This window comes from Rhamphochromis sp. 'chilingali', assembly GCF_963969265.1.
Source record: "Rhamphochromis sp. 'chilingali' genome assembly, chromosome: 4".
Classification (NCBI taxonomy): Eukaryota; Metazoa; Chordata; class Actinopteri; order Cichliformes; family Cichlidae; genus Rhamphochromis; species Rhamphochromis sp. 'chilingali'.
Window position 1 is genome coordinate 44549848 of NC_137948.1, and position 11037 is coordinate 44560884.

General features: G+C 45.4%; 1 protein-coding gene across 1 annotated transcript; it reads left to right on the plus strand.

Annotated features, from left to right (window-relative positions):
* Window positions 1-4949: 4949 nt before the first annotated feature.
* irf2bp2b (interferon regulatory factor 2 binding protein 2b) lies at window positions 4950-7416 on the plus strand. Its single transcript, XM_080879608.1, has 2 exons — window positions 4950-5942; window positions 6257-7416. The coding sequence occupies exons 1-2, from the start codon at window positions 5177-5179 to the stop codon at window positions 6997-6999; spliced, it is 1509 nt and encodes a 502-aa protein (XP_080735734.1). The 5' UTR covers window positions 4950-5176; the 3' UTR covers window positions 7000-7416.
* Window positions 7417-11037: the final 3621 nt, after the last annotated feature.

Below are 11037 nucleotides of genomic sequence, written 5' to 3' on the forward strand. Positions count from 1 at the left end.
CAGCACACATACTTTAATCAGTTACATATATAACAACACACCATGACAAAACTCTACTAACCCTGTCACAGAGGCTCTTAAAGAGGTGACTGAGCTACTGCAGCCATCTATCACAACCAGCTGGGAATAAAGGGAGGAGGCAAACTGGGCATTTGACTGGTCAGTTAACTGGAGTTTTCCACTTCACCTCAGTTCATCTGTAATTAGCTCAGAAAAAGTGAATGCACTTCATATTATTATTTATAATTTTTTGCATGGGTTGAACTTGCACAATGAACAACAATAAACTACACATTTAAAATAACAGGTGACTGGTGAGGAAATTATACTGTGAGATAGAGCAGGAATTTATATATATACAACAGTGATAAAAAAAACAAACAAACCCCAAAGACAATTAAAATGAATTTAGTTAAAAACAGTGAAAGTAAGACTGACGTTGTGTATCAGAGAAGTGCAAATTGCTTTAATAAATAATCTGTACACTATAGATGTAAGATAAACGGCTGCATGAAGCTATAATAAACAATATGTTTGGCATCTTTTGCCTGACAGGCGTGTAAACCTGTCCCAGAATGAAGTTATTGTACAGCTTTATAGAGAGAGGTTTTCTAAAGTGTTCTTTATGGCAGCGAGGCTGAATCACTCTGCTGCCTCAGAGGTGTGGAGTGGGTGTGATGGGCTGTCTGTGATGGAGAGGGTAGGTTCAGTGACCTCCTGGCCCAAATTCTGACCAATGATTCTTCCGGCCTCGCAGAGTAGTTTGTTCATCCTGCTGGCATTTCTGGCACTGACGCTGCCCCCCAGCAGACAGCAGCAAACTAGATGGTACTCACTACCACAGAAGAAGATCTCCATCATCAAAGGATATGAGCTTCATTAGAAAGTACAGTCATTCTTGATCTGTTTAAAAAATGTTCTCTCAAGTTTTGGCAATGAGAGTAGGAATAATCAGGGATAGCTCAGTAGGTAGAGTGGTGGCCCCATGATCGGAAGGTCGGGGGTTCGACTCCACTGAACGGCTACCCTGAGGTACCCCTGAGCAAGGTACCGTCCCTACACACTGCTCCCCGGGTGCTGCATTGGTGGCTGCCCACTGCTTCACTGGGTGAATGGGTTAAATGCAGAGGAACTATTTCCCTATGGGGACTAACAAACACATACACATTATCATTCCTACATGCCTGAGTCTACTGTCTACCATGTATAGTCCAGTTTGGAGATCCTTCCCAGATGCCTTAACCCCCCCCCCTCCCATCTTGGGTCAATTGTTCTCAGTAAATCACATGACAGGGTGGGGCAAGGTCTCACAGTGGGTTCACCTGAAGCCTTGGCTGATTGTGACCCACACCCGTTTTCACACCTTGGCTCGTGTGATTAGGCAGAGGATCAATAGGGGGTCCATGACCCTCTTTGAGACACTCCCGATAGGGCTTAAAAATCAGGGACTCTTAAAACTAAAGAAGCTTCTTGGATAAGAGGTGAAACAGCTTCAACAAACTTAAAGACGTCCAGAGACTTTTCTTTCCAAGCTCCTCAAACAATGCCTGAGTCTAAATTGTCTCCAAAAAGTCCTTTTTGCTTGTCACTGAATTACAGGTTTGGCATTGGGGTAGTTGCTGATGATAACTTAAGAGGGATGGTCGTTTTGCATTAAATTTTTTATTGGAACCCATTAACAGCAAAGCCTTCTTAAACCCTAAACCTTAATCTGACCTCCACCTACCCATTACAAATGTAACTACATGTTGTGTTGACACAGTCCTCTCATCCATTTCTGGCCACTCAGCAGTTTTTTAATTGACTGGAAGGAAACAGAGAGGTAAACTCCACCAACAGTTAGTGTTTTGGCAGAAAACTGCAGTGCAACAAAGAAACACCACACACAAGTAGAAATGCTGCCAATGGTGTCGGCCACTTGTGTAGGCTCTATGGATTCGACACTGAAGTTAAAGTCTCAAATGAGATCTCGGTGTTAATGAGCACATTCATTTCTTTGTATAGGTTTCCCATCATTCAGATCATGGCAGACTTAAGCACTTGAGTTGAAGGCAACTGGACTTCTTTTTTAGGTTCTTAGGGATGTTTCCCCTACTCCTCTAAAGTGTTTGATGAAGTAGCCTTTTGGATGAGAGGTTACACCTCATGTAACCTTACTGCATTTCAGATCTCCAATTGTCTACCTCTCCCACTGAAGATTTGACTAAATGCAGCTCATGTTGACTGTTGTCCAGAATGCAAAGAGTTCTGTGCTCCTAAATATTTGCCTACAGCGGCCAGTCATACACTGGCAAAACAGGATACATTGTTCTGCTTTTTCCCTCTTACTTCCTTTACCTCATTGCCTCCATCATCTGACTGAGCAAATGAGGCACATCATGATGTCTTGAAGCCTGACTGGAGAAATGATGACTGTAGGGTCTCTACCTTACTATGTAGAGGCAACTATAGTTGTGATTTGCCACTAGATAAATAAACTGAATTGCGTGAGCATTGCCCAACAATTCTTGCTTTTGGGACCAAGGTCACCTCTCTAATTGTTTCTCTCTTTCATAATTGAATGTACAGAACTTCTAGGCTCACCCAAGTAGGGGCTGACTCTGGTGGCTTATCTCTGCTACGTCTCTGCTTTTTGCAGATGATATGGTTCCTTTGGCCTCCTCGGGCTGTGATCTTCAGCTCACACTGGGATAGTTTGCAGTCAAATAGAGCTAAAATGGAAAAAAATAAGCTGTTGAATGACTGGTCAATTGTTTATGTTCCTATGTTGTATCAGTCTGTGTTTCTACCCTGAACTATGGCCATGAGCTGTGGATGGTGTCCAGGACATGCTGGCTGATTTGTGGTGTCCACCCAGTAGATCTGGAGATGATGACCAGGAAGAATGAGATCTGGGTGTCTCTGTAGAAAATAGATGGATAAATGGACATCTATATGATGGCTCACGGGTGTTTTTAGCACCAGTTTTCTACACTGTACTTATTTCTAATCAATTATGCTGATTATTCTGTGCCTTTGGGCTTTACCTGCATTTAATAAACTTGAAAATACATGCTAATTTTAATGCAACTGGGTATATTATCACTTTAAATTTAATGGCTTTCTATTACTATCATTTTTAAATACTTTCCATTTCTATAATATTTTACTTCAAAAAGTAGGTTTTGGTTGAATTACTGCCAGTTGTGTTATTGCTTTCTATTGCTATAACTATTCATACCAGTGAGAGGAAAATGATCATTTCAGCTCAGCAGAAGTCTGAATAGAAGGGAGGTCGGTCTACAGTTTGCCTGGTAACAGCAGCTTAATTCTGGGATTGGCTTCTGCAGTGTTGATGTCAGATGTGCCTGGCAACGAGACTGGAATGCAACAGAAGGATTTAACACCCACTCAGCGTCACACCGATCTCCTAAACAGAACTGCTTTAACACTTGTTGCCTTGACACTGCAGAGTTGATTATTTAAATCCGACGATTATTTTTTCACTGTCTGCATCTTTGGTATTTAGAAAAACACTTGGAGCCCTGCAGACAAAGATAAGAATTGAATGAAAAGAGGTCCCACTCTGCTTCAAACTCCACGCATCCCTTTTCAAACCAAGTATAATATGTCGTGAAGCAGGTCGGTGCCGGTGTCATAAAAACTGCATTTGGAACCAGACACAGCCTTGTTTGTCATGTTATTGTCTTTTTACATGTGTAGTGTCATTATAATAAATTTAAATTACACACACAGTGACTGTATTTAACTGGTTGTTGCGATTTTAATGTTGTTGTTTATATTTTTCAGGTTATAAGATAAGATAAGATAACCTTTATTAGTCCCACACGTGGAAAATTTGTTTTATACTGTTGTATCTCTAATGTTTTGCTATTTTACCACCAATAGAGAAAGAGTTAAATTTGCATATTAGTACAACAGAACAAAGTAAACATGGCACCTCCGTGTTGGCTTCATCTTTCAGCTCTGGACGTTCCTGCTTTGTAAAAACACTCTGTAAGGTCTGAGGGGTGTCTTACAAAGGAAGTTCAACACAGCCGGGCTTTCTTTGTGTTAACTGGTTTAACAAAATCTCTCAGGTCACATGGCTCAAGGAACACCTTTCAGAAAAATATCCTTTGAATGCTGCTCACTCCATCGAAGACATTATCAGATGATGATAAATTGAAATCTTTAAAGAACATTAAAAATTAACAGTAAAAAGAATCAGTGTTGCAATGAAGATAAGAAATTGGTCTGTTTTCCTTCTCTCAACCGGTCGCAGCAGATGGCCCCGCCCCTCCCTGAGCCTGGTATATATATATATATATATATATACACATTCTGTATGTATTATTGTAGGGTCTACCTTACATTATAAAGTGCCTTAAAGCAACTGTTGTTGTGAATTGTATAAATAAATTTGAATTGAACTGAAATTAATGCTGGAGAAAATCTTTATTCTAGTGCTGTGAAACTTTAAATTGGATCATTTAAATATGAAAGCTTACAGTCCCACAGGCTGGCAATGTGGAAATGACTTCAGTTTGACACAGATCAAAGTGAAATGATTTTTCTTAATTGAACAGGTGTTTTTGGTGTGTTTTAGGAGCCGCAATTCCTGCCGAGTGAAAGAGACCCAGCAGCAGATTAGATTATAATCAAGTATACACACTTTCTGCATGTAATGTGACTATGTGTGTTGCTTTTCAACATGCTGTAAATAACGGGGTTTTTTTTATATGATGAAAAGCAAAGTGAGCCGGAGTCAAATTCCTTGTTTGTGTGCACAAACTAAAAAATAAAGATAATTCTGGCTCTACGATCGCTGCCGTGTTTTATTACACTCCCAATAAAACACAGAGCGGTCCCTCTTCGCGGGTATACAATATCTTCAAACGTAAACGCTCCGGACAAAGGGTCCCGCATGCGCGTCGTCGAAGAATCCAGTAAATAGAACCCAGGAGCACGAGCAGTGTCTGTGCTGACGTCACGGCCGTACGTTGAGAGCTGGAGCGGAGTTGTAAGCGCGAGCTCAGACGGAGGCGCGCCGAGGGAACAGCTACAGCTATGGTGCTCTGTTCTTCTTCGTGAGGACGAAATCAGCCAATTTTATTCTCGTTGACGTCTTTTTCTCCGTCTTCTCCGCGACGTAAACAAGCCGTCGGACATTTTGAAATCGCTTCGGGGATACAATATGTCTTCCACGGTGGTCGCTGCCTCCAGAAGGCAGTCCTGCTATTTATGCGATCTGCCCCGCATGCCGTGGGCGATGATCTGGGATTTTACCGAACCCGTCTGCCGTGGTTGTGTGAACTACGAAGGTGCCGACCGGATTGAATTCGTTATCGAGACTGCCAGGCAGCTAAAGAGAGCACACGGCTTTCAGGAGGGCCGCTCTCCCGGCCCGGGGAAGCCCCAGCACGCCGGGAAAGAGATCAATCACTCGGTTGGGGACCTGGGCTCTCGTCCCCCTCAACCTCTGGATCGTTATCCGCTGTCAGACAGGCCGCCGCGGCTGGGCCCGGAGTACCAGGCGGGCAGGCAGGCGAACGGCCTCCCGATGCCCAACGGATTTCCCAAACCCGACGAGCCCCCTGAGCTAAACCGCCAAAGCCCCAACCCCCGCAGGACTAGCACGGTTCCTCCTAACTTGGTGCCTTTGGTAAACGGCGCGATACCTGCCATACATCCACTCAGCGGCCGCCCGACACAGATCTGTCTGCCCGGCGCTCTGATCGCGCCTGTCCCCGGGGAGCACGGCAAGCGCCCAGAGGAGCTGAAAGACAAGCACCGGGCGGACAGCATGTCGGACATGTCGGACAGCCACAAGGACTGGATAAACAAAGGCAAAACTGTCAGGGACCTGATGCTGCACACGTTCGACGGCAGGGTAAAGAAGGACCACACCGCCATGCAGCGGGTCATGGCGTACGAAATGAGTGGCACTTCCTCAAAAACAGGTAGGCTGTTTGTTTTGTGTCTGCACTAGAATGTGGTGAGCTGGCACGCGCCATGAAAACGGGAACTAAACAGCAGGGAACTAATGTGTCAGCACTTCACACACGGTGTGTCGTGGATTTACGCCATCGTGACGGGTCCGCCCAGCCACGCTGCTGGCATGCACCCGTTCACCTCTTGTGTGAGACAGCAGTACGGGAGCAGGTGTGTGTGTGTGGTTGTTGGGGGAAGGGTGTTTAGAAATTTCCTGCCTCGTAGTCTGCACAGGCCGGGATGTTAGTGTGGCTGTTAACCCTGCTGCTTTTCCTTTGCACAGACAGAGGGAAGCACCCTCGGCCTGGGAAGAGGAAGGCCTCCCCTGAGCCAGACTGTGAGAGCAGTGTCCCCAAGATGAACGGCAGTGAGGGCCAGCCATGGCTCCCCTCACCCTCTGAAGTCCTGAAGATGCCCCCAGCTGCCCTGCCAGGCTTCTCTGCAGCGCCTCCATCAACCATCTCCCCCCACTCCCGCACCACACCACCTGAGGCTGCCACAGCGCAGAATGGCCAGTCTCCCATGACTGCACTCATCCTCGCCACCGATAACGCAGGCAGCACGGGCTCACCTAAGGACGGCAGCCAGGTACATTCCACCGTGGCGGGGGCACGACGGAACAGCGGGAGCCCCCTGTCACCCTCACAGAGGAGGTTGGCCCAGAGAGAGGGGCCTGTGAGTGCCAACCCCTCTGCTCCGCATGGTCCCGGCAGTATGGAGCCACCGCCACAGAGCATTCCGGATTCCTCTGTGCCGCCGGGCAGCGTGCCGCTGTGCTGCACTCTGTGCCATGAGCGGCTAGAGGACACTCATTTTGTCCAGTGCCCTTCAGTGCCCTCTCACAAGTTCTGTTTCCCCTGCTCCCGGGAGAGCATCAAGCAGCAGGGGGCCACCGGCGAGGTGTACTGTCCCAGTGGTGAAAGGTGCCCGCTGGTTGGCTCCAATGTACCCTGGGCCTTCATGCAGGGGGAAATAACCACCATATTGGCCGGAGATATAAAGGTAAAAAAGGAGCGGGACCCTTAAAAAGTTCTCCGACTGCTTCTCGTGAACTTGTTTCCCTCTTGTAACCCAAGTATGGCAACAACAGCAGGACATAAAGTAACAGACACAGCTCACCCAGCAAGCCTCAGAGGAGCTGGCAGACATGTACATAGTGAACACAGGGGAGTGTATACTTCATAAATGTGGCTGTAAAATTTGACTTCTTTCTTTAATACATTGTGTTTCTTACTGTGTTTCCAGTAAGACTTTTCCTTTTTCCCACCACAGCTGTTTCTTCTCAGTCTGTCGTTGTACTTTAGGTCTGCAGACAGTCCCTGTCGAGCATAGAATGTGACTAATTTGAGCACTTGGCAAAATCCTTTAATAAATGAAACAAAAAATGCTTCTAGCTGTACATGTATGCACTTGCCAAATACAGTTTCAGAACTTGTAATAATACCCCCAGTGTCTCTGTGGTTTGCTTATTTTCCATTATCCTGGAGTTGGTCGGAGAGTCATGGCCTGATTGTGAATCAGTCATGATGCAATCCCTCCCAGCAGGAACAAATTGGCTTCCAGGGAACAGTGGGTGGAAGGGAAAAGTCAGGGAGCGAGGGAGATGGAGGAGGGGGGATGAAGGCCGCAGTAGAAGTGCGTTGCATAAATGCTGTGTACTGTAAATCGCACGTGGGTGAGCCGAGGCTGCTCAGCGCTGAGGCCTCGTGCCCCATGAGTGCGGGGGGAGATAAGGAGGGCCTAAAAATAGTCACCGTGGCTTCAAAGTGACGCCCGCTCCGGCGTTTGTTGATGTCAAAACAACTGCCTCACATGTCCTGTTTGGGCACTTTGTCTGGATCTAGAGGTTTTCTCTTTGCTTCTCCTCCATGCACCCAAATCAGCCTGACATCTCGTCAGATGCTGGCAGCAGATCAGAGCTGTTGCTGACTGAACACACCCTGATTCCAATGAAAGCACATGGGAGACGTGAGGTCATGAGCGGCGGAGGCCCACTGGGACTGTTAGCGCAGGAACTGAGCGATCAACCCTTTGCTTTCCTCCTCCTTTCCCTTCTCTCTCCTCACGTTACACCCTCTGTCACGCTGTCAGGATGACGGAAATACCTCAGGGCTCTCTTTTCTGTTTCAGACAGGCTTCGTTCTCCACAACAAAGCGGCTTCATCAGACAAAATGGCTGCTGTCAGAGCGGATTTGGACGAACCTTAAATCCCCCCACGCTCTCGCCCCCGTGTCAGCGACGTTTATTTGTCTTATTTGCTTTGCTTTCACTTAAACGTGTATATCGAAGCGTCATCTGTGGATACTCTCTCGCTGTCACGTTTGACTGCTTTGACTTCAGGAAGAAAATAAGGAGGGGGCCCTGCTTCAGAGTAGGGGGGTGGGAGTAAATGCCTTGCTCAGGGGTCACGTGCTCCTTAGTGGAATTCCTGAGTCACTGTCCTCCCTCCCTCCTCTTCTAATGTCTCCTCCCCCCTACTGCAGTAACTTTTCAAGGCTGCTGAGCGCACAGACAGATGAATGGGGGCCTGTATGTGTTTATGCCAGGACACCGTGCAGGGAGGAAAACGTTAACCCTTCCCCAGCTTTCTCCCTCCACAGACAGCGTGTTTAGTTTTATCCTGCAGCACATTTAAAAGGAATGCAGTTTCCTTCCTGGTAGAGCTGTATCTGTGCTGGAGGGTAGACTGTTCTTTCAAACTTTCCTGATTGTCAAACTTTCATTTTTAAATCAAGATTTTCAGAAAATTTTATACCACAAACATCTATAACTTGTTTTTGAATGTCTTAAATGGGCTTAAAAAGGTTTTATAATAATTGCGTGCTGACCTGAACTGCGATTAAATCAGTCCAGGTCAGCAGACTAGTAGGTCAGTGGTGGGTTTGGTTATGCAATGGCTCTTTTTCTTTAATGAAATTCCTCTTACTCTGTAATCAGCAGTAGACAGGCTTTTACACTCCTGTCAGTCTGTCACTGGGACTCGCAGACAGCGTCTTAGGTCTAACAGAGTTCATATGAGTCACAGTTATTTGATACTTAGTGGTAATAAGGAACATCACGCTTCTGCATCACTCCCGCGTGTAGTGGGGAAACCTGAAGTAACATTTAATGCCTTGCATTAATATCATGGCCAAAGTAACCTCAGGATTCACTGATGTGCTTCTCATTGCACCTTTAACATTTTACAAGTTTGTCATCAAAGTATAGTTCAATAAATGCAAGTACTTAAAAAAGAGGTCAAGTAAAGACTGATAATTTCAAATTGTGTTCCAGTACAGTAGTACAGGTTTCATCCTGTCAGCGGGGAGAATATTGCTTTTTTAAAATCAGAAACACTTGGAGATGTGCAGCGACAGTTACCCAAAACCCAGTTTTTGTTCTGTCAGACGGACAAGTTCACAGACTGATAACAAAGCAACACTGATGTCAGTTTGTAATGATTTGTTTTCTTAAATTTAATATATTATTCATGTTAAGATTGGTGTCAGGTCTGCCACTTCACTCTGTGATTTGGCTGCTGAATATGGAAGCTGCTGTTTGACTTCAGTAGTGAATGAAACCCAACAACCCCCCCAAAATAGAGACTTGTTAAAGTTTTTTGCAGATAATGACGCTTCCCTTTTCACAGTCCTGAAACCAAACAGTAGCCTTTGAGTTAAAACTACTCGGACTTCCTCCAAGTTCTGGAGAGTCTGGATTATTCTTCAGTGCTTCGTGCAACACTTTCACTTGAATGCATTTTTGGTGTTTCTTTAGTAACAATTGTTCCTATTTTTGTTGGCCTGTAAGGTTGTGATAACATGCCAGTTAAGACCATAATGAAATGTTTACAATTAACTTTCAGCTTTGTGAAACTGAGTCGTATCTGTAAATGCTTAAAAATAAACTTCAACCTGACCACACCAGGTGAGGTTCAGCTCAGACCTCAGGCCTGTGCTACGAAGAAACAAATCTAGAGTAAGTGATTATTAACTCATTGTGAGGTCATACTGTGCAAAGGTTTATTATACTTCTGAGAATTTCACACTTTAAGTTGCAAAAAGTTGATTACTGTGAACTTGAAAAAGTTCTAACGGAACAATCCTGAATCGGAGCAGTCTTTGGTTTGTCCTCCATCTTCAAAATAACACCAAACCTTTCAAGGTACTTTTAAGGATTTTAAACTTGCCACAGCTCTTCTGTAAACTCAGGCAGTATCAGTGCCTCCTGTCTCTTCATGATGCTGGACTATTATCTCTATGGGGATCTTCCTCTTCTTGTGACTGAAGTTCATCTTTTCCAGGCTCTGCCTGTTTACGCTCATTGTTTTATGTACAAATTAATTTGGGAACATCTACAGTATCTGAAAGTTTAGTCACAGTGCTGAAATATTTAAAGGAAACTTCCACACAGTGCTACTTGTTAGCTCCTTGTGTTATTGTCAGTTATGCCAGCCTTATGTTGCAGAAAAAATCTACTTGCAGAGTGGGAGCCCTGCCTCGATACAAAGGCCCTTCAGCCTACGGATCCTTTTGATGTCTTTCAGCCAATCAGATGACCATATCAAAATAGATCCAAAACTCCGCCCTCTCTCTCAGGATGGTTCATTTTTGGCACGAGGTCGGCCTCAGATTCCAGTCGAACCAGCCGCGTTTTTTTTCATCTGTCACAGAAACTCAACACCCCAAGGGCCCGAAGAGCCAACGGCCCCAGATTAATGGGTTTGCTCAAATTACGTGGCGCACACAGGAGAAAAACTCTGGGTTTCTCTCTCCTCCTGTCTCCCTCTCTACACTGTTTGTTCAGCTGTTCCTCACCCAAAGCTCAACCCCCTCCAGCACCAAACCGCCTCCTCTTTCCTGACTCTGAAGTCCAGGATAAGGCTGTTGTCTTGATTTTACATCTGCAGAACAGCAAACACACCGAGAGCAGGAACAACAAACCTCAGCTCTTCACACCTCCGTGAACACTGCCAGTGACAGTAGCTTGGATAAAAAACACTGTGCCATGCAGCTATTTTTAATAGGTAGGAAACTCTACCTGCAGGGCAAATAAAGAGACTTATGATGCTTGGAAACTAGGTC

Coding starts and splice junctions, on each gene's coding strand:
- irf2bp2b (XM_080879608.1), top strand. CDS start 5,177: ATGTCTTCCACGGTGGTCGCTGCCTCCAGAAGGCAGTCCTGCTATTTA. Junction 5,943..6,256: donor TGGCACTTCCTCAAAAACAG/GTAGGCTGTTTG, acceptor TCCTTTGCACAG/ACAGAGGGAAGCACCCTCGG.